We start from the raw sequence: 23889 nt of genomic DNA, 5'->3' as shown, positions 1-23889 counted from the left end.
CCCTGAACAATGGCAACTCTTTATGGATCCCTCACTTCATGAGTTGCAGATTTCAGGCTGTCACTTTAACTCTTATTGGGTTTTTATGGGCTTGGGGAGTTGCTTTTGATACAAAAGGTTTTCATTAGGTGTGTGCTCAGGTCTGATTTTTGCTGTCATGACTGAGTACCGTAATCCTACTATGCCCTCCTGGTTTTGACATTACAATGCATATTAGATGGAATGTTAATAGTTTTTATCTCTTGGTTATCACTCATTTGTAATTACTTAATAGCTGATAAACTATTTTACAATGGCTTTATTGCATTAAGTTGTAAGTCAGAAATCACTGAAAGCTCACAGCTTTGTGTCATTCTTCATTGTCTTCGTAGACCATACTTGTCAATCTTAGTTAGCATACTAAACAAGGATATCTATGGATAATAAACTAGAAGTGACATTTTGATATGGTTTTAGGTTTTTACATTTTCAATGCTCGTAAATAGGGCATAGAAATGTTACTCTGTTTTATTAAAATTACTGTAGAATGCAACTTAACATCCTGCATGGCTAAGGCTCTTTAAAAAAAAGTTTAAGTATGTTTAGTTTTTTTTCGTTTTGTTAGCATTGCCATCCTCCTAAGTGACAGAAAGGGAAGCTCAGTAACGACAGAATTAAGTGCTTGTCTTCATTAAAAGGGGCACCATAGCCATTCTCCCTAGAGACAAAACGTCTGCTAGTATTGATCAAAATTGGATAGCAGTGCTTTTATTTTTTTGTTTATTGAAGATTGAAATGTATAGTACTGCTTGAAATAGGTAATGTCTTGGATGTAGTTAATAGGTATTTTTTATACCTGAAAAATCATTCGAAATGTAGGTAATGCATTTTAGTATGTACACGCTTTAAATAAAAACTAGTTGTTCTCAGTTTTTTCCAGACTGGATTACTAAGGCTATGTGCACACTTTGCAGATTAGGTTTAGGAATTTCTGGTGCAGATTCTGCCTTTCCTGGCAGAAAACGCATCTGCGGTTCTGCAGCGTTTTTTGTGCGTTTTTGCTGCTGTTTTCTTAAGGATTTGCTGCAGTTTTTACCCCTGCGGTTTTCTATAATGGAATGGGTACAAAAACGCTGCAGATTCACAAAAAAGTGACCTGCTACTTCTTTTAAACCGCAGCGTTTCCGCAGCAGATTTTCCGCAAAGTGTGCACAACATTTTTTTTTCTCATTGACTTACATTGTTCTGTAAATTAATTGCGGATCTGCAGCATTTCTGCACCTTAAAAAAACGCTGCGGATCCGCAGAGAATCTGCAACGTGTGCACATACCCTTAGGGTGCTTTAACATTGCGTTCTACGTCTGACATTACGTCTGAAATCCCACTCAAAACCAGGTCCGGACATGGATCCTATTTACTTAATGGTAGAAAGCTAAATAAAATCTATCAGTATCTTTGAATAAAATAGATCAATATGCAGCCACTGTGTCATGTGTATTTTTTTTTTTTGTCTTTATAGGAATAGCCAACTCATGGTGTAATTGTGAATCCTAAATAATAATTTTACTTTTCAGATTGGCTGTGAATTGTGTTGTCCCTTTCCAATGTATATATAATATTGAACAAATCTACTTTCAAAATATGAACCCAATATATTCCTCATGTTAATACTTTATTATTGTTTTATTTTAGATATCTTTTGACCTGGCTGAGTACACCGCCGACGTTGATGGTGTTGGAACCTTGCGTCTTCTGGATGCAGTGAAAACCTGTGGCCTTATTGAAACAGTGAAGTTTTATCAAGCCTCAACCAGTGAACTGTATGGAAAAGTGCAGGAAATTCCACAGAAAGAGACCACTCCATTTTACCCTCGATCCCCATATGGTATGTCAGCACTTGACAGGACCCTATAAAATACCTGTTATTCTGTTACAGTAACTATTTTATATTATATTGTAATTTTGTTTTAATTGGATTAAGTCATAACCTAGGAAAACAATTTGTCAAAAGTTTTGGATGCCTATATAACTTGTTTTCAAGGAGCCATTGATTTTCATTGGCCAGTTTGATCTGAAACATGGATCAAGTTAGGACATGTTTCCATTTTTTGTTTTGTTTTACATTGGGAATATGACCTTGAAATTTCTAAAGGTACCGTCACACATAACGATATCGTTAACGATATCATTGCTTTTTGTGACGTAGCAACGATATCGTTAAGGAAATCGTTGTGTGACAGCAACCAACGATCAGGCCCCTGCTGGGAGATCGTTGGTCGCTGGGGAAAGTCCAGAACTTTATTTTGTCGCTGGATCTCCCGCAGACATCACTGAATCGGCGTGTGTGACGCCGATCCAGCGATGTCTTCACTGGCAACCAGGGTAAACATCGGGTTACTAAGCGCAGGGCCCTGCGCTTAGTAACCCGATGTTTACCCTGGTTACCCGGGGACTTCGGGATCGTTGGTCGCTGGAGAGCTGTCTGTGTGACAGCTCTCCAGCGACCAAACAGCGATGCTGCAGTGATCGACATCGTTTAGTGTGACGGTACCTTTAGGATGAATGTCCACCCATACTTATGCAAATATCCTCTTCCGAGAGTAAGAGGACTTGATCTCCAGAGGAGCATTGCATGGCCTATAAGTCTCCTAATGCCAGCTTGGCACTCTTCACAAGGTGAATTGTTCCATCTTAGACAGTCAGAGGCTTGTCACCTAGATAAATTAGATCTCCTGCCTTGCACTGATGAGAGGCAAACACTCTGAAACACATCTGCAAATAAAGTTTCTGCTTTGGCTTAATATCCTAAATCATGTGGCAAGGCTCGTTAAAGGGTCTATATTAATTTTTAGAGTTGCTACATCCAGTAGGTGTTGCTACGGATCAAGTCCTCTTCCTCTTTGAAGAGGCTATTTGGGTATATAAATTGGCATATAAGTCTCCTTTAACACCAGCTTTGAAATTCTCTACCAGGAGAAACGTTCCTCCTTAGGGTACCGTCACACAGTGGCATTTTGATCGCTACGACGGCACGATTCGTGACGCTCCAGCATCGTAACAATATCGCTCCAGCGTCGTAGACTGCTGTCACACTTTGCAATGTACGACGCTGGAGCGATAATTTCATGACGTATGTGCGATGTAGAAGCCGTTGGTTACTATGCGCACATCATATACAATATCGTGCACACGTTTGTTACACCATGCGATCATGCCGCCACAGCGGGGCACTAGACGACGAAAGAAAGTTTCAAACGATCTGCTACGACGTATGATTCTCAGCGGGGTCCCTGATCGCAGGAGCGTGTCAGACACAGCGAGATCGCTGGAACGTCACGAATATATCGCTGGAACGTCACAAATCGTGCCGTCGTAGCGATCAAAATGCCACTGTGTGACGGTACCCTTAGACCACCACTCATGCATAGTAATCTAATAGAAGTTGTCACTTTTTTCCTGTTAAGTAAACCTACCCAAATCCTTCATTATGCGTCCATATGGCATTGCACAGTCAAAAGCTCATGCACCCCTCTTGCATCTATATTACAGTCCTGCAAAACTGTTTGTTTTAATACTAACAAGTCTGTAGAGAATTCTTGTAACAATGGAGATATATCTTTTTGTTTTACAGGAGCCGCCAAACTCTATGCCTACTGGATTGTTGTGAATTTCAGAGAAGCCTACAAACTGTTTGCGGTTAATGGTATTCTTTTCAACCATGAGAGCCCACGTAGAGGTTAGGAACTAAATTGATTTTAATTTTAGAAACTATAAAACATTGTTGCTAAGCACATTTTTTTTGGTAGATTTCAGTGGGGCGCCATTGTGACACTGGTGTAAAGCAGTCTTCAAAACTATCTCTATAGTTTTGAAAACCCTAATTTGGAGCAGTTTATGAAAAGGTTTGCTGCAGGAGTTTGGTGGTCTAGTTCTTAGTTTCAACAAGTTTTTATTTTTCAAAGAAAAACCCAAGAAAGTTTCACAACAGAATCCCACGCAGGGGAGCATATATGAATAATATCAAATTCTAAATTAACCTTGGTGGTTATTAAACAAAACAGTTAAACACGGAGACAAAGACAGGTGGATGAAAAAGACAAGAGGGGGGGGGGAGGGTAGTAAGAGATCTACTACTGTGTTATAGTACTATCAATGGTCCGGTATAAGGAGCCGGTCAAAGGAAGGCAATGTAACACCAGATTGGCCTCATAGAGATAGTGTTAAGGTTTGGTCGAGATTACTGCTAGAGCTCCTTTCAATCCACGGTCTCCATATTTGGTAGTACAGTTCCCATGAGTCTTCTCTTGTAGCTTGTATTCGTTCACATAACATGATATCGTTCATCTTGTCAATTACTGAGGAAAGAGATAGGGTAGCTGTTTTCCACTTTGTTGCAATGTGTAGCTTAGCGGCGAGGAACAATTGATTGACTAGATTATGGAGTTTGTTGGAGAAGCCCGGGTATCTAGCTCCCAGCAGGAACACCGTTGCGTCTAACTGAATCGTTCCACCATATAGCTCCTCTACAATAGATTTGGTCTTTGACCAGAGTGTAGAAACAATCGGACAGTCCCACCATATATGCTTTAGATCTCCCAGAGCTCCACACCCCCTAAAACACCGATCTGATAAATTTGGGTAGATGGTATGTAATTTACTCGGGACTAAATATGTCCTATGTAGGAGCTTGATGGATGTTTCAACTAAAGAGGTTTGAAGACTTCCATTAGAGAGGGTGCAGCAGCACTTTTGCCACTCCAATGGAGACATTATCTTATTAAGGTCTTTTTCCCATTGTATCATATATGTGAGTTTTACATCCTCTGATACTGCATTCAGGTTTGAGTATATTAAAGAGATAGCTCCCCTGCCCAGTGGGTCATTTAAACATATTTGCTCGTAACCCGACGGGCGGTGGGTGACACCATATCCCAAGATTTGTTCAGCAAAATGGAAAATTTGGATGATACGCAATATTTCAGAGTTAGGTGGGGAGTACTTTTGGGTGAACTCTTGCTTAGTGAGTAAGATATTAAATGGCAAAGTAAGATGTTTAAGGGTAATTAGACCTCTAGACACCCACCAATGGAAAGGGCGGGGCTCCAACCCTGGTGGAAAAGCTGGATTATGAAAAATATGCGTCATTAAGGAAGTTTTGGATTGCAAGGAGTGTTTAAATCTTTCCTTCCTCCACAACATCAGGGAGTGTGCTGTGAATGGAGCCGTCAGATGGATCCCTTTTGGAAGTCTCTGCAACGACCACATGAGGCCTGGTAGGGTGAATGGGGTCAAAAAGTGAGATTCAAGGTTCACCCATCTGGGTGCGTTATGGTTGTCTGCATTAGCACTTATTAGTTGGGCTAATTGGGCCGCTCTATGGTATAGAGTGAAGTTGGGCAGAGACATACCTCCTCGTCTTCTACTAATAAACATGGTTTTAAGTCTTATCCTAGGTCTTTTTCCCTGCCATAAAAATTTTGAGATCGTGCTATGGATATCTAGTAACGTTTTTGCAGGGACAGGGATGGGTAAAGATCGGAAAACATACAGAAATCGTGGTAAGGAAACCATCTTAATGGCGTGTAGCCTACCTAACCAGGATAAGGGCATAGATGACCATCTGGCAAGATCCGATTTGAGATTTTTAATTAAGGGGGCATAGTTCCATTTAAATAAAGTCGACCTATGGGGGGTTAGATTGATGCCGAGATAGGTTAAGTACTTCTCATTTCTGGTAAATTTAAATTGTGTTGTTATGTTGTCTTGTATGTCCCTGGGGGTGTTAATAAATAGGGCTTCAGATTTGTCAACGTTAATTTTTAGACCAGAAACCAGTTCAAACTCATTGAGAGCGACAAAGAGGTTTGGGAGTGTAATAGCGGGATTGACTATGGATAATAGGAGGTCATCTGCAAAAAGGCTAGCCTTGTATTGATCGTCTCTAATTATAGGTCCATTAATGTTAGGGTTGGCTCTGATAGCTTGCGCTAGGGGTTCCATGGCTAGTGCGAATAAGGCCGGAGAAAGCGGGCATCCCTGCCTGGTACCATGTTGTATGTTAATAGGGGTGGGCTGGTTTGAAGGTAATTTCAGATAGGCCGAGGGGCGATCATATAGCAGTTTAAGGCAAGAGGTTATACCTCTCGGGAAGCCAAACTTAGTGAGGACTTCGAATAAGTATGACCATGATACCGAGTCAAAGGCCTTCTCTATATCGAGTGCTAATAGGAGTAAGGATTGCTTGGAGTGGTTAGCTGAATGTATTAGATTAAGGTTCCTCCTAATATTGTCAGGGCCCTGTCTCTTGGGGATGAACCCTACCTGATCTCGATGGACCAAGATGGGGCAGTATTTTATTGATTCTGGCCGTGATTATGGATGTAAAAATTTTTAAATCTATGTTTAGCAATGAAATAGGCCTATAGTTCTTGGGGTAAAGGTGATCTTTTTTCGGTTTTGGAATTACAGTTACGTGGGCAATATAAAATTCAGGAGGCATTTGAGTTCCGTTTAGTAGAGCATTAGAAAAGCTCTGTATGTGAGGTATGAGTAAGCTGTCAAATTTTTTGTAGTACTGTGCTGTGAGCCCATCAGGCCCAGGAGCCTTGTTTTTTTTCAAATTTTTAATCGTTGCTTTTATTTCGTCAGAGTTGATTGGCGCTTGGAGGAAAGCTGTGTCTGGGTCTGGGACTTTAGGTAGTATTAGATCCTTGAGGAAGCTCTGAATGCGAGTCGGGGAAGGGGGCTGCGAGAGGGAGTATAGGTTTTGATAATATTGCTGAAACGTTTTATATATTACATCTGGGTGGGCAGTAATATGGCCTGTAGGATCTTTAATGGAGGGAATATTATTCAGGAGCTCTCTACTCCTAAGTTTACGGGCCAACATGCTGCTTGGTTTGTTAGCATATTTGTGAAAAGTAGATTTAGTCCATGTCAGGGCCTTTTCTGATCTATTTGTTAAAATGGTATTGAGTTGTAATTTAATATCCCGAATTTTCTTGATTAGATAAAGTGAAGGGAGGTTTTGATTTGCCTGTTCTAATTTTGAGAGTTTGTTTTCTAATTGCAGTTGCAATTCGGTCCTTTGCTTTTTTCTATTAGAGGCGATTTTGATCAGGGTCCCTGTTATAAATTTTTTGTGTGCCATCCACACATTTCCCGGGGACACGTATGCAGTATTGTTGGTTTGGAAGTATAGGTTCAGCTCGTCCTTTACTGTAGATAAGACCGCTGGGTCTGTTAGTAGGGACTCATTCAGTCTCCACCTAAACAGCCTAGAAGTGGTAATGTTAAAGTTAAATGCAGAAAGTACGGCATCATGATCAGACCAAGACGATACTATATGTCTGGAGTATAGAACCGAGGGGAGTGTTTTGGAAGAGGTGAGATGTAAGTCAATTCTAGAATAGGACTTTTGTGCAGGGGAGAAATGTGTATCCTCTCTGAGGGCCGTTTAGCTCTCGCCAGATATCTGCCAAACAATTTACTTTCAGCATTTGTAGAATTTTTTTCCTGTCTGTTTTTGATATGTCAACTCGATTCAGTGAGCTACTGTCAAGTGACGGGCTCAAAGTGAGATTGAAGTCGCCACACCATATGAGGTGATGATATGAGAGTGAAGCTAATTTTGATAAGATTAGACGTATGACCCGAGTCTGAGTGGCAGTTGGTAGGTAGCTATTGACAATGCATATATTTAGACCCTGCAAGGTCCCCATCAGAATAATGAATCTGCCCTCAGGATCTGAATACGTGTTAGTGGGTTGGAATGGAAGGTTGTTATTAATTAGAATAGCCACGCCCCTCGTTTTGCGGTCCCAGGTTGAGAGAAAGAATTTCGAGTAATGTGTATCTAGGAATTTGGGGTGGGAGGAATTTGAAAAGTGGGTTTCCTGAATGCAGATCACATCCGGGTTGTGTTTCCGATAATCGAGGAAGGCCTTCTTACGTTTTAGAGGCGAGTTGAAGCCCCTCACATTATGGGAAAGTACTCTACACATGCTTAATTAAGTGGGCACTGCTACTAAGAGGCCGCCCATCGTCCTCCATCCGACTCCGACCTACAAATCTATCTTCACAGCAATAGACTCTATGTGGAAACAAGAGGAAAGAGACAGACAGGGGGAAGACGTTGACACAAAACATGACATAAATTTTCCAAAGGGCGTTGAGCCCACAAGATGCGGCGATCTGGGATCCCATATTAAGAAGGACACCAAGACTCGCCGAGGTTGGGCAGCATGTTGCAACCCCGAGAACCCCAACCCATGAATCCAATAAAGTTGACTTTGTAATGTGGGGGAAAGGAAGAAGAGGGAGGGAAGAAAGTAAGGTGAGAAAGAGGAGAGAGAGAGAGAGAAAAAAAAAAAAAAAAAAAAGAAAAAAAAGGGGGGGGGGGTAATGCGGAAGGGGGAGAAGGGTACTACATAATGTAATAGTAGATATTTCAACTGTAAATAGACCGAGCGTTAACTGCTAGGTAGATGACCTAGCTTCAAAGCAGGGCAAAACCAATAACTGGCCCCACAGCATAACCCAAAGTTACACAAGACATTTTGAAAATGTCAAACCCTAGACCATGCAAGTCAAGTAATCTGAGTGTTCTGGCTTCTTGTTTTGGGATGGTTTCTCCACTCTCTTACAGGCCTGGGTTTTCTCTGCGGGAGCGAGGGAGTCTCCGAAGATAGTGAGATACCAGCTTTAATTAATGCCTGAGTTCCTTCCTCTAGGGACCGGCAGGTGTAGAGTTGGGATTTGAATGTGAATATAAGGGCAAATGGAAAGCCCCATCTGTATTTGACCTGGGCCTCTTGTAGTGAGGTCGTAATTGACCTAAGGGCCCTTCTCCTGGCCAGTGTGGTGGGTGCAATATCCGCATAAATGTGCACTGAGTCTGGTAGGCCGGGTAAAATAGGATGGTTTCTAGCCGCCAGCAAGATCTGATCACGAGTTTCTTCGTAGTGCATCTTTAGTATTACATCTCTAGGCATATCATTAGATCGTGGCCTGCCCAGAGCTCTGTGTATTCTTGTAATATGGAGTAGAGTTGGGTCCAGGTCAGGTAAGAGGGCCGTAAATAGGGCTGTTGCTGTATCTTTAAGGGCAACAACATGTTCAGGGAGTCCTCTAATTCGTATGTTGCTCCTTCTGGATCTGTTCTCATAGTCCTCACACCTCAGTTCTAGCTCAGTAATGCGGTCAGTATGCAGTTTGAGAGTTTCCTGATCCTCTTCTAGCGCATCTGAGTGGTGGTCTAGTTCAGGGGTCCCCAACTCCAGTCCTCAAGGCCCACCAACAGGTCATGTTTTCAGGATTTCCTTTGCATTGCACAGGTGATGCAATTATTACCTGGGCAAGACTAAGGAAATCCTGAAAACATGACATGTTGGTGGGCCTTGAGGACTGGAGTTGGGGACCCCTGGTCTAGTTCTTAGAGCCCTTTCATGCTGCACTTTTCCTACATTCAGTGGTCCCTTTGGGGCTTGCATCCAAACCCTCCACAAAACAGAATTCGGATGTATGCCCCTACTGGGCCATTGACTGCAATGATGCTGACAGTCAACATGTGCTGTTGTGTATACATCTACTGGAGGCAGAAACTCAGACGTAGTACACAGTGAGTGTCCTCCAATAGGTATACATGCCCAAAAAAAATGAATGTCGGAGCATACGTAGACTCTGCACCATTTTAGTCAATGGCTCAGTCGGCGCATATGTGCAAATCTCGTTTTCCTGTGGTAATTTCAACGCAGCCCCGATAGGACTACTGAGCATGGGACAAAGTGCAGTGTAAATGCACCTTAAGTCACCATATCTACTATATAATTGTCTAAGGGTCACTTCCGTCTCTGTCTGTCACGGATATTCATTGGTCGCGGCCAGCCAGTGGGTGTAGACAAAAGGGCAGGGGAGGCCAGGAAGTATGCAGAGCGAGTCCCCGTCCACTCTGTACAGGCCCGGCCAGAAGCGCTGCAAAGGGGGCGGAGTCGCCATGAGGAGGGCGGAGCCGGCCGGGACCATGGGTGCTGTTGGGCCTACCGCGGCCAAAAGCCGGGGACTAAATTAGCGGCCGCGGTCAGTGATGCCTGCCGTGACAGCAGGAAAAAGCGCAGCACATGCGGCGGTGACAGCTGTGGACGGAAGGTGAGTATATACTACATAGGCTATGCAATATACTACATGGCCTGTGCTATATACTCCGTGGCCTGTGCTATATACTCCGTGGCCTGTGCTATATACTACGTGGGCCTGCTATATGCTACATCTGTGCACTATACTACGTGGCTGTGCTATATACCACGTGGACATGCATATTCTAGAATACCCAATGCGTTAGAATCGGGCCACCATCCAGTTCAACATATTATTCAATGACTAATTTTGGCTATTAGAAGAGAAGCACACACTCCGGATCCACCTGCCATGGAGTTTGTTTTACGATTAAAGGTTTTTATGATGTGTGCACATACCCTAAAATGGATAATTAAAAAGGATTGTTTATGCCCAAAGTAATTGAAATTGCTGTGGGCAGGTGCTGTACTTGACGTTTTTACTTCCGTTACTGCATCACAGAACATTTCTCAGGGTGACTAATCTGATGCGTTTTTTTTTTTTTTTTTTTTTTTTTTTAGCATGAAGAGGGACCATAAAATGTCAATGATTGCCTTATCAGTATAATTGTTGACTAACAGAATTTGCTTAAATAAATGAGGTTTCCCAAAGATAGTACTGTTGCAGACATCACTCAATTAAATTTTATCTGTCAAGTGACTTCATAATATACACTAAATACATTAACAAATAGTTCTCTTAGGGTACCGTCACACAGTGGCACTTTGATCGCTAGGACGGCATGCTCCGTGACGTTCCAGCGATATCGTTACGATCTCGTTGTGTCTGACACGCTACTGCGATCAGGGACCCCGCTGAGAGTCGTAGCAGATCGTCTGAAACTTTATTTCGTCGCTGGATCTCCCGCTGACATCGCTGGATCGGCGTGTGTGATGCTGATTCAGCGATGTCTTCACTGGTAACCAGGGTAAACATCGGGTTACTAAGCGCAGGGCCGCGCTTAGTAACCCGATGTTTACCCTGGTTACCAGCGTAAACGTGAAAAAACCAAACACTACATACTTACCTTCAGCTGTCTGTCCCCGGCGCTCTGCTTCTCTGCACTCCTCCTGCATCCTGTGTGAGCGCCGACCAGCCAGAAAGCATAGCGGTGACGTCACAGCTCTGCTTTCTGGCTGACCGGCGCTGACAGTGCAGAGGAAAGCAAAGCGCCGGAGGACAGACACGGAATGTAAGTATGTAATTTTTTTTTTTTTACGTTTACGCTGGTAACCAGGGTAAACATCGGGTTACTAAGCGCGGCCCTGCGCTTAGTAACCCGATGTTTACCCTGGTTACCAGGGGACTTCGGGATCGTTGGCCGCTGGAGAGCGGTCTGTGTGACAGCTCTCCAGCGACCACACAGCGACGCTGCAGCGATCGACATCGTTGTCGTATCGCTGCAGCGTCGTTTCAGTGTGACGGTACCCTTAGACCTGATGAGTCTGGTGTCCATTCTTTCAAATTTAAAAGAATGCTCAGGATTTAAAAAGATAAGAAAAATCTTAATATATACTTACCTTGTAATGTCTTCACATCCTGTATACGCCGTATGCAACACAGACACACACTACACGCCGTATGCAATACACACGTCAGCTCAGCGGCAGTTTCTTTTCCTGATGACAGGGAGAAACTACTTGTGGCATGCTGGCTAATTGAGGGAAGTCTACTGTCAATCAGCATGAAACCAGTAGTCCCACGTTGTCAACGGGAAGAGAAACTGCTGCTCTGACAGAGAGCAGCAGAATCTCCGGCAGGAGCAGTCAATGACTGGTTCCGGGTACAACAGACAGGTAGTTGCCTCTGTTAGCAACTACTTGCCTGTTAGTGCTAAGGCACACTTAAAAAAAAAAAAAAAGTCCTGGATATCCCTTTTAATGCCAGAGTGGCGGTGTAATCATTGATGAAAACAAACTCCATTTCCAAACCACCTAGCCTGATTGACCACTCCTCAGTGTCCCTAGTCCCCTGCTGATATATGCCACTGTTTAGTAGAAGCTGAAACTGTCATGGTTAAGAGATTCATATATTAATCTGTGCAATTTCTGTTATGAATTATGGTGACAGATCAGTATTAAAAGCAATTTGGCATCAATATTTCCCTTCTGACCCCCCCTTCCCAATAAAACCCCCAAAAACTATTTATATGCTCATAACAAATCACTGAAGGGGAGCTTAATTGTCTCATCTCCAAATCTCACCTCACCACATGTGCGCTTGACCCCATCCCGCCACACCTATCCCATCCCACCTCTTCAACCTATCACTAACTTCTGGTACCTTCCCTTCTGCTTTCAAACATGCCACAATCACGCCTATCCTTAAAAAGCCAACCCTCAATTCAACTGCTATGTCCAGCTATCTCCCAATATCGCTGCTCCCATTCGCTTCCTGGAGCAGGACGCTGAACTTTACTCCCACCTCTCATCTAACTTGCTCGTTGACAATCTTCAATCTGGTTTCCGCCCCAATCACTCAACTGAGACAGCCTTGACCAAAATTACTAATGACCTACTTACAGCCAAAGCTAGCTGACAATACTCTATACTCCTACTTCTAAACCTGTCCTCTGCTTTCGACACAGTTGACCACTGCCTCCTACTACAGATCCTACAGTTCCTCTCCTCCTTTGGAATCAAAGACCTCACCCTATCCTGTATCTCCTAATACCTTTCCAACTGCACATTCAGCGTCTCCCACTCCCACACTACCTCCTCATCCCACCCTCTCTCTGCTGGAGTCCCCCAAGGTTCTGTTCTAGGACCCTTACTCTTCTCAATCTATACACTTGGCCTGGGACAACTCATAAAGTCCCATAGATTCCAGTACCACCTTTAGGCTGCCGTCACACTAGCAGTATTTGGTCAGTATTTTACATCAGTATTTCTCAGCCAAAACCAGGAATGGAACAATTAGAGGAAAAGTATAATAGAAACATATGCACCACTTATGCATTTATCACCCACTCCTGGTTTTGGCTTCCAAATACTGATGTAAAATACTGACCAAATACTGCTAGTGTGACGGCAGCCTTATGCTGGTGACACTGAGATCTACCTCTCTGGCCCAGACGTCACCTCTCTGCTGTCCAGAATCCTGGAGTGTCTATCCGCCATATCCTCCTTCTCTCGCTTCCTCAAATTCAATGTGGACAAATCTGAACACCTCTTTCCTCCATCTCACAGATCTTCCTTAACTGACCTATCTATCGCAATTAACGTCATCACGCTCTCCCCCGTACCGGAAGTCCGCTGACTCAGGGTAACCCTTGACTCTGCCTTGTCCTTCAAACCGCACATCCAAGCTCTTTCCACCTCCTGTTGCCTCCGCTCAAAAATATCTCCAGAATCCATACTGTCCTCAACAGTCAATGTACCCATCTCCCACCTTGACTACTGCAACATCCTTTTTCTAACTAAATACCCTGTATTTTTTCATTTTTTGACTAGCACTTGCTTATTTACTGTGACTTTTTTTTACAACAGAGTATTTTTTGACCTCTCTGTGCGCTTTTGTGTTTTCAAGTTCTTTGGTGGTGTGAACAGGTTCCTACAGACTTGTTCGCTATGCAGGTGGCCCATGTGTTTTTGGTTGTATAATTGTTCTCTTGTTTCTACAAGACAGAGGAGTTCACCACTCCTCTGTGGGTCATTTGCATTGTAGCTGTTCCATCTCGCATGTTCAACGTGGATATTTTCTCTCAGAGCCCTGTTCAGTTTTTAAATACATCAGATAGGGATTATATACATTAGACAAGAATGCTCTATTATGGGTATACCTTGGCGATTGGTGGAGCAGCTTAACATACTTGTTTTGCAAAAAAAAGTATTAACTAAATACCCTGTATTTTTTCATTTTTTGACTAGCACTTATTTACTGTGACTTTTTTTTTACAACAGAGTATTTTTGACCTCTCTGTGCGCTTTTGTGTTTTCAACATCCTTTTTCTGTGGCCTCCCTGGTAACACGCTTGCACCTCTCAAGCCAATCCTTAACTCTGCTGCACGACTAATTCCTCTCTCTCGTCGCTACTCCTCCGCTTCCCCCCCTCTGCAAATCTCTTCACTGGCTCCCATTCCCTCAGCGTATCCAGTTCAAATTACGAATACTGACCTACAAAGCCATCCATAACCTGTCCCCTCCATATCTCTATACTAATCTCCCGATATCTTCGCTCATTCTCCAGTCCTCCCAAGACCACCTTCTCTCCTCCCCACTTATTCGCTCCTCACCCAACCACCTCCAAGGCATCTCCCGAATATCCCCCATCCTCTGGAATTCTTTGCCCCAACATGTCCAACTATCAGCCAAATTCGGATCCTTCAGACAGAACCTGAAAACCTACCTCTTCAGGAAATCCTACAGTCTGCAGTTACCCTGCTGTTTCCTCATCAGTACTGGAGCTTCCGTCTCACCAACACCGGAGCTGCGGCAACCCTCAACCTATTGTCTCCTTCCCCACAATGCTGTAGAATGTAAGCCCGCAAGGGCAGGGTCCTCGCCCCTCTGTACCAGTCTGTCATTGTTAGGCTACGTTCACATTTGCGTTGTGTGCTGCATCGGCGACGCAACGCACGCAAAAACGCATGCAAAACGCATCAGAACACTGCGTTTTGTGATGCATGCGTTCATTTTTATAGCGTAAAAAATGCAACAAGCAGCGTCCTCTGCGCCCTGACGCTTGCGCCCAAAAAATGCATGCGTCACAAAATGCAACACAACGCATGTCCATGCGCCCCCCATGTTAAGTATAGGGGCGCATGACGCATGCGTCGCCGCGGCTGCACCCGACGCAACGCGAATGTGAACGTAGCCATAGTTTGCTTACTGTAAGTGATATCTGTAATTTGTATGTAACCAATTCTCATGTGCAGCCCCATGGAATCAATGGTGCTATATAAATAAATAATAATAATAATAATATAGTGCTTTAAAAGACAAGTCCAGCAATACTTACATGGACAGTTTGTTCCTTTTTGCTGAGAAATGTGTTTGGCTTGATATTCAAATGAGGCTGTAGATTTGAAGCATCTGTCACTCAAGCTCTGTTCCCTACACTACACCGCCTTGTGCCTTTTGGCTGCACCATCTTTTTCTGATTGAAAGACTGTGTGCTGTGGAGCAAAGGAGCCGTTAGTCAAGCAGGAGGAGGCAGCACTAGACTGGGAATAGAGCTGGAGTGACTATTGCTTCATTTCTACAAATAGCTCTTCATTTACATCACAATTTGCTCATTGATTTCTCTTTAATGGAGGAAAAGACTGGCCATGTAATTGTATTGCTGGACTCCTCTTTGAAAGTACTACACGCACATATAAGTAGTTTGGGGGTGATATGCTGGCAAATTTCTTTTTAAAAAGGACCGGTCATAAGCTAAAAGGGGGCTGTTTTATTCCTTTTGCCTTTGAGTTTTCTGTAATATTATAATGAAATAAAAAATGTGTATATACATATATAATCCACTGTACTGTTCCAGAGATATGGACTGTTTCTTAATTCGCTTTTCATGTTAATTTTTATAGTCTTTGCCAATAGGGTGCTGCTCTCAGGGTAACTATGTAAAGCAGCCTAAAGACACATACACCTTCATAAAGACAATCGAAATTTAGCTTTATTGATAAGTAAATAGGTCAAATCTCTGGAATCGCATGGCAGATTTATAGAAAAAAGCTTAGGGGTGCAGCACAAATGATATAAAAAAAAATATATTAGAAGAAAAATGGCCACCTTTGACCTGGTGACAGGTCTTCAGTAACAATGCTGCCATATGAGTTCCCTGTGTATTTATAGCATTATATTCTGGAAATCAAAGTTGATCATTCTACTTTTTAATATGATTCTAGATAACTAAATTCTGCTGCAAGCCATTCATTTTTTGATATGCTTGATTTTGTGTGTGTGTGTGTGTGTATATGTATATGTGTGTGTATGTATGTGTATATGTGTGTATGTGTGTGTGTGTGTGTATATATTATTATTATACATTTATTATACGTTTTTATAGCGCCATTTATTCCATGGCGCTTTACATGTGAATACGAGGCAAATATAGACAAATACATTAAACATGAGCAGATAACAGGCACACGGGTACATAAGGAGGGAGGACCCTGCCCGCGAGGGCTCACAGTCTGCAGGGGATGGGTGATGAAACACTAGGAGAGGGTAGGGCAGGTTGCGCGGCGGTTCAGTAACTTCAGGATCACTGCAGGCTTGTCGGAAGAGATGGGTCTTCAGGTTCTTTTTGGAGGTATATATATATATATATATATATATATATATATATATATATATATATATATATATATATATATATATATATATATATATAATCTCTCTCGTATGTTTAGCTTTGTAAGACGCTCCGGATTATAAGACGCACCCCAAATTTTGAGGAGAAAAATAGGAAAAAACTTTTTTTAATAAATTGGTGGGGCGTCTTATAATCCATGCGTCTTATTACTTACCAGGGGTTGTGGCTGCGGTGGATCAGGGTCCCAGTGTCGTTGCTGGAGGCAAGAGTAAAGCATTGCTGCAGGCTGGGATGAGGGGGTCTGCAGGGGGGCTTCTGTGCTGCAGGGGGCTCCTGTGCTGGAGGCTGGGATGATGGGGTCTGCAGGGGGGCCGCCGGAATCTCGAGAGATGAGATCACAGCGCTGAAATCTCATCTCCCGAGATTCCGGCGGCCATTTTCCCGGAGTCAGTCATACAGGAACGCATGGAAGAAGTGCCGGGGGGCTCTGGTCTTTCACAAAATGTCGCCAGAGCCCCCCGCAGCACCGGAGCCTCCAGCATCACGCGGGGCAGCAGCGGTGGCGGGCGATGTGACAGCGGTGGCGGACACCCCCTCATCCCAGCCTGTAAGTGGTATATCCGCTTTGTAAGATGCACCCCCATTTCCCCCCAAAATTTGGGTGAAATAAAGTGCGTCTTACAAAGCGGAAAATATGATGTGTGTGTGTGTGTATGTATATATATATATATATATGTACATATACATATACATATATATATATATATATATATATATATATATATATATATATATATATATATATATTACTTACATACATACATACATACATACATACATACATACATACATACCCAAAAGTATTGACACCCCTGCAATTCTGTCAGATAATACTCAGTTTCTTCCTGAAAATGATTGCAAACACAAATTATTGGTATTATCTTAATTTAATTTGTCTTAAATGAAAAAAACACAAACAGAATTCTTCTAAAGCCAAATTGGATATAATTTCACACCAAACATAAAAAAGGGGGTGGACAAAAGTATTAGCACCGTTCGAAAAATCATGTGATGCTTCTCTAATTTGTGTAATTAACAGCACCTGTAACTTACCTGTGGCACCTAACAGGTGTTGGCAATAACTAAATCACATTTGCAGCCAGTTGACATGGATTAAAGTTGACTCAACCTCTGTCCTGTGTCCTTGTGTGTACCACATTGAGCATGGAGAAAAGAAAGAAGACCAAAGAACTGTCTGAGGACTTGAGAAACCAAATTGTGAGGAAGCATGAGCAATCTCAAGGCTACAGGTCCATCTCCAAAGACCTGAATGTTCCTGTGTCTACCGTGCGCAGTGTCATCAAGACGTTTACAGCCCATGGCACTGTGGCTAACCTCCCTAGATGTGGACGGAAAAGAAAAACTGACAAGAGATTTCAATGCAAGATTGTGCGGATGTTGGATAAAGAACCTCGACTAACATCCAAACAAGTTTAAGCTGCCCTGTAGTCCGAGGGTACAACAGTGTCAACCCGTACTATCCGTCAGCGTCTCAATGAAAAGGGACTGTATGGTAGGAGACCCAGGAAGACTCCACTTCTTACCCAAAGACATTAAAAAAGCCAGGCTGGAGTTTGCCAAAACTTACCTGAAAAAGCCTAAAACGTTTTGGAAGAATGTTCTCTGGTCAGGTGAGACAAAAGTAGAGCTTTTTGGGCAAAGGCATCAACATAGAGTTTACAGGAGAAAAAAAGAGGCATTCAAAGAAAAGAACACGGTCCCTACAGCCAAACATGGCAGAGGTTCCCTGATGTTTTGGGGTTGCTTTGCTGCCTCTGGCACTGGACTGCTTGACCATGTGCATGGCTTATGAAGTCTGAAGACTACCAACAACTTTTTCAGCATAATGTAGGGCCCAGTGTGAGAAAGCTGGGTCTCCCTCAGAGGTCATGGGTCTTCCAGCAGGACAATGACCCAAAACACACTTCAAAAAGCACTAGAAAATGGTTTGAGAGAAAGCACTGGAGACTTCTAAGGTGGCCAGCAATGAGTCCAGACCTGAATCCCATAGAACACCTGTGGAGAGATCTAAAATTGGTTGTTTGGAGAAGGCACCCTTCAAATATCAGGGACCTGGAGCAGTTTGCCAAAGAAGAATGGTCTAAAATTCCAGCAGAGCATTGTAAGAAACTCATTGATGGTTACCGGAAGCACTTGGTCGCAGTTATTTTGGCTAAAGGTTGTGCAACCAAGTGTTAGGCTGAGGGTGCCAATACTTTTGTCTGGCCATTTTTGGAGTTTTGTGTGAAATGATCAGTGTTTTGTTTTTGCTTCATTCTCTTTTGTGTTTTTTCATTTAAGACAAATTAAATGAAGATAATACCAAATAATTTGTGTTTGCAATCATTTTCAGGAAGAAACTGAGTATTATCTGATAGAATTGCAGGGGTGTCAATACTTTTGGCCATGACTGTATGTACATATACATACATACATACATACATACATACATACACACACACACACACACACACACACACACACACACACACACACACACACACACACACACACACACACACACATACATACACACACATACACACACATACACACACATACACACATACATATATACACACACACATATACATATATACACACATACATATACACATACACACATACATATACACACACACATACATATAAACACACACACACATACATACACACACATACATACACACAAACACACATACATACACACACACACACACATACACACACACACACACACACATACACACACACACACATACACACACACACACACACACACACACACACACATACATACATACATACATACATACATACATACATACATACATACATACATACACACACATACATGCACACGTGGATTTTTACCTAGTCATACACCTGCTGTTTTTTAAAACCGAGCAATGACTTTTTGATTCATGTGATACGAAGGACCAATTTAAAAAAAAAAAAAAGCCAAATGCAAAACTCACTTAGTAATTATTGGGTAAGGTGGAGTTGTTTCCCTTAGACAGTGCATGTATTCACGCAAATCTGAAGATAATAACTTGTTTGGAATTGGTACATAATAGCATCTATTGATGTACAGGATGGAAACACCCTACCTTAGTGTGTGGACCATTGCTTTTTCCACAAATTATGTCAAGATGCTTAGCATCAGGAAGTTCGTGGTGCCAGCTTCAAGTGGGTATGGGAAAACAATTGCTCCAGTGTTATAGGTAACCAGTATTTCCCCCTTTACTGGTTCGCCACAACAAAGATTGCTTGTCCTCTATTTGTGATGAACAGCAACGTTGCCTAAATCCCTTATATAATGCTGAATGCCCTCTGTTTCACAACCACCCTCAGCAGTAGGCACACCCTCATAGCTTTTCCCTATAAGATAAGAAGCGCCCGCATTGGACAAGGACAGACAGAACCATGTATACATTCCTCGAGCAGGCGGGTACTGGTGTGGGAAACAAAGCAAACCACATAGGACTCTACATCAAAATGTAATTGCCCTTCAGAACGCTGTGAAATACAATCTACCAGCTTACATCGTGTGCTGTATTAATTAGACGTAAATGCAAAAAAAAAAATCTAGGTCTGAAACTAGCCACTTATTTTACTAAATGAATGGGAAATGGATATAAAGCAGAAGGGGGAAATGTCTTTGTGGCATCTTGTAACTCCATAAATCACCTTGTGGGAGAAAATTAATGCTGTGGTCTCAAAATAATTCTTCTATATACCAAATTATAAAAATATTACCTCTTATTTTAAACCTTTCACATAGTTTACATAGTAATGCCTGAGATGAGATTCAGTAATGAGTGAGTTTTAGGACTATGAAATAACTATTTAGATCTTCTTTGGCCACATTTCTTCATGTCCTGTAATATAATTGCAGTATTTTATAAACGTTCATACCCCGAATGTAATGCAACCACATGGATCCAATGTGCCATTTGTGTAGGATTTGGCTGGCAGATACTAAGAGCTGCAGCATAAATGGCATTAAATAATTACCGTATGTTAACATTTTTCTCATTTCTGGAATCTGCTAAATGGAGACTATGTACAGATGATGACCTAAATCATTATATTTATTTTTCTCTTTAGTTCTTTTCGCAATACTGGCATTGAACAAATTGCTTTTCTTGTCAAAGGAAGTTGATCTGCTAAGTTCCAGTGGGCTCTAAAGACACTCATGCACCCTGCATCTGCCAATCTTATACAGTGTATTAAGCATATTTGCACTCTTTTCAGAAAATTGGTATTGTCTATTGATTTCTTGTGTAAAGCCAGCTTTAAGGGGCCATTTTACAAAGATGTGAAAAATAAATAAAAAAAAAAAAATCCTAAAAAAAAAAATATTGAGGGAATGATTTTGGTATAACCCCAAGTCACTGAATTTCTTGGATATCAGTTTGTCCCATTAGGAAACAAAAGCGATTGTGAATCCATTTCATCTGCTTTGGTACAATTGAAAATTACAACAGGTGCATTCAAAATGGGACTCAATTGGCAGATGGTCCTGAAGGAAACGCTGGAAGACTATAGTGCAACATATGGTCTTCTAGGAAATGCGAGTGCAAGGATGTGCTCACCTATTGGGGTTGTTTCCAAAACGCAGTACAAATTCTGATACAAACGGCTTCTGCAGATCCATGTAGGTATGTCTAATAAGTAGAGTGAAGATATGGATTTTTGATGCATTGCCAGAGACACCATTTGATTCCTCGTTGTATGTGATGAAAGTATCCAGGAGGCTAAAAATGTTGAACTGCAGTTTTTAATGGTAAACGCGTTTTGAAGTAAACTTCATCAGTTTGTCCTAATGAAGTCTGTGTAATTCGAAACGTGTTGAGTGGTAAAAACTGCAGTTCAACATGTTTTGCCTCCTGGATACTTTCATCACATACGCAGAGGAATCTCTACTCATCTACTTGCAGGTGGTGCTAACAGACAATTATCTCTCCTAATCCTTCCTGTGGGATTCTTATTTGAATTTTGCTAGCCTCTGTGCCACTACTAGTAGCATGAGGTGCTACCTGCAACCAATTCTGATTGCATGGTAAACCAGCATCTTCAGGATGTGCTGTCAGAAAATATTTTGCCTAGCACAGTCCCAAGTGCATAGAGCAGACACCAGCCTTGGACCATTACATAGAGAGCTGGCCCAACAGCAGGACATGTATCTGCTCTTTTTCGTAAGAAGGAAAATGAGCACTGCCTAAGCCTAACAAAATGACTGGCAGCGGACTACTGGTGTCCATATTTGTAAGTAAATTGTCAGAAACAGACTGCAGGAGGGCAACTTGGGAGTTCAACGTCCAACAATGAGACTTGTGCCCATAGCCAAGCACTGTGCCATTCTCTCATTGCTACCCTGTTTTCTTGACATGAGTTCTGATTCATATTGAGCATGTCACAAATGTGAAAGAGTTTGGAGACATTGTGGTGAACATTGTGCTGTCTGCATTTATCCAGAATGATTAGTTTCGCAGTGGGTCAGTCATCCTCTGAAGAAGCATATTCTTGGAGGGTGGCACAAACCTTTGTCATAGTCAGTGGTACCCTGATTGTTTTTAGGTATGGAGTGAAGTCCTCAAAGCCTTTGTTAAACTTTACAGTGTTACATTTGTCCCTGGTTTACTCCTGGGACAAGACCATGCCTAGCCTCATGTGGTCAAAATATGTGGGCAAGTCCTGAATAACTAAAGCTACTTTCACACTAGCGTCGTGCACTGCACGTTGCAATGCGTCGTTTAGGAGAAAAAACGCATCCTGCAAAATTGCTTGCAGGATGCGTTTTTTTCTCCATTGACTAACATTAGCGACGGTTGCGTCGTGTTATGGTGGACCGTCGGCAGCAAAAAATGTTACATGTAACGTTTTTTGCTGCGTTGTGTACGCCATTTCCGACCGCGCATGCGCGGCCGGAACTCCGCCCCCACCTCCCCGCAACTTACAGTGGGGCAGCGGATGCGCTGGAAAAATGCATTCGCTGCCCCTGATGTGCGGCGCTTGCACAGTATGCGTCGGTACGTCGGGCCGACGCAGCGCGACGGCCCCGTACCGACGCTCGTGTGAAAGTAGCCATTAACTCACCTTGTTCTTCAGACCTAAGTCCGACTGATTACGGTACTTTTATTGTATTATGTATAAGTGGATCAGACACGGTCAAGCAGTGCCACACAGATCAGAGCATCAATTAGCTCCTAGATAGTAAGTGTAAGATGATATTTCCAGGACAGCATCCACTTTTTCGTCAGGCATATTCCTAGCCATTGGCAAGAGTACATATGGAAATGAAGGGGTCATTTCCTCTGCCGAGTCACATTTATGAGTTGCTGCAATGAAATTCACTCAAATTAGATCTGTATGTGATTTTAATTGCAATTTTGTTTTTGGGGGGGGTCATTTGGACAGATTATCAGCTTGAATCTTTCTTTCATAGAGATCTAATATGTGATTTAAGTATTCACTTAGTGATTGCAAATGTTAACTCACTAATATAGCGTAATACACAACTCAAAAAACTTATCTGATAATTTTGGTAATTTGTAATTAAAGATTGGCCACTACTTTTTTTTCCCCCCTATCCTAGGGAAAAGACCATCAATATCTGATCGGTGTGGGTGCAATTCCCCTGTCAATCAAATGTTGCCTCCGGTGGCTGGAAGTTCTTGGATGCATCCAGGAGACAGCAGCGCTGACATTTCTATAGTGGCCGTGGCCAAGTACTACAGATACACCCCTATTTAAATGATTAAGGGTGGATCTGTAGCACCTGGCTGCAGCCATTATACTTTTGATGGAGCTCAAGTGTTCCAGCAGCAGAAACAGCTGATCCCGTCGGGTGTCGCGCCCGCAACAATCACAGATTGATGGTTTATAGTATAGCAAGGGAAAAGACAATCATTAAAATGGTGTCCAAACCCTTTAATTTTAGACCACCACTAAAGTTATTGATCTATGCATTACATCTCCTCTTATAAATGAGCTTGTGATAGTCGAGAAAAAGTAGGAAAAGCATTTAAGCTGAAATAATCAAAGTACAGTAAAGAATACTATATACAGTATATATATATATATATATATATGTATATGTATGTATATGTATGTGTGTGTATATATATATATATATATATATATATATATATATATATATATATATATATATATATATATATATATATATATATATATATATATATATAATGTCTTTCGAACATTCCTTTTTTTTTTGTTCTTTACATGGAGGTAAATGTAAATCAATCATAGCAAAATGTGTTAAAGCAAATACAACCTGTTCTGCGCATAAGTCAAGAAAGGTGGGAGGGGGAATAAAAAGCACAAATATATAGATTTATACATTAAATATTATCCATTATTCAGCGATGTACGCAGAATTATAAGGTTTACATTTCTGTGAACCTTTGGATGCGCCAATACATTTAAAGTCCAGATATATTACTTATGGTTA

The 23889-nt window shown here is 42.0% G+C and overlaps 1 protein-coding gene across 1 annotated transcript in view; it reads left to right on the top strand.

The window, feature by feature from the left end:
* GMDS (GDP-mannose 4,6-dehydratase) overlaps positions 1–23889 on the top strand; it is a 1108130-nt gene that overhangs the window by 463630 nt on the left and 620611 nt on the right. The window contains exons 6-7 of the mRNA XM_069730760.1: positions 1673–1865; positions 3612–3716. Of these exons, the coding sequence (XP_069586861.1) occupies positions 1673–1865; positions 3612–3716 (298 nt within the window). The remainder of the gene's footprint in view (positions 1–1672; positions 1866–3611; positions 3717–23889) is intronic.

The sequence above is a fragment of the Ranitomeya imitator genome, chromosome 6 (genome assembly GCF_032444005.1).
Source record: "Ranitomeya imitator isolate aRanImi1 chromosome 6, aRanImi1.pri, whole genome shotgun sequence".
In the NCBI taxonomy this organism is placed as follows: Eukaryota; Metazoa; Chordata; class Amphibia; order Anura; family Dendrobatidae; genus Ranitomeya; species Ranitomeya imitator.
This window is presented reverse-complemented; position numbering and strand designations above follow the sequence as displayed.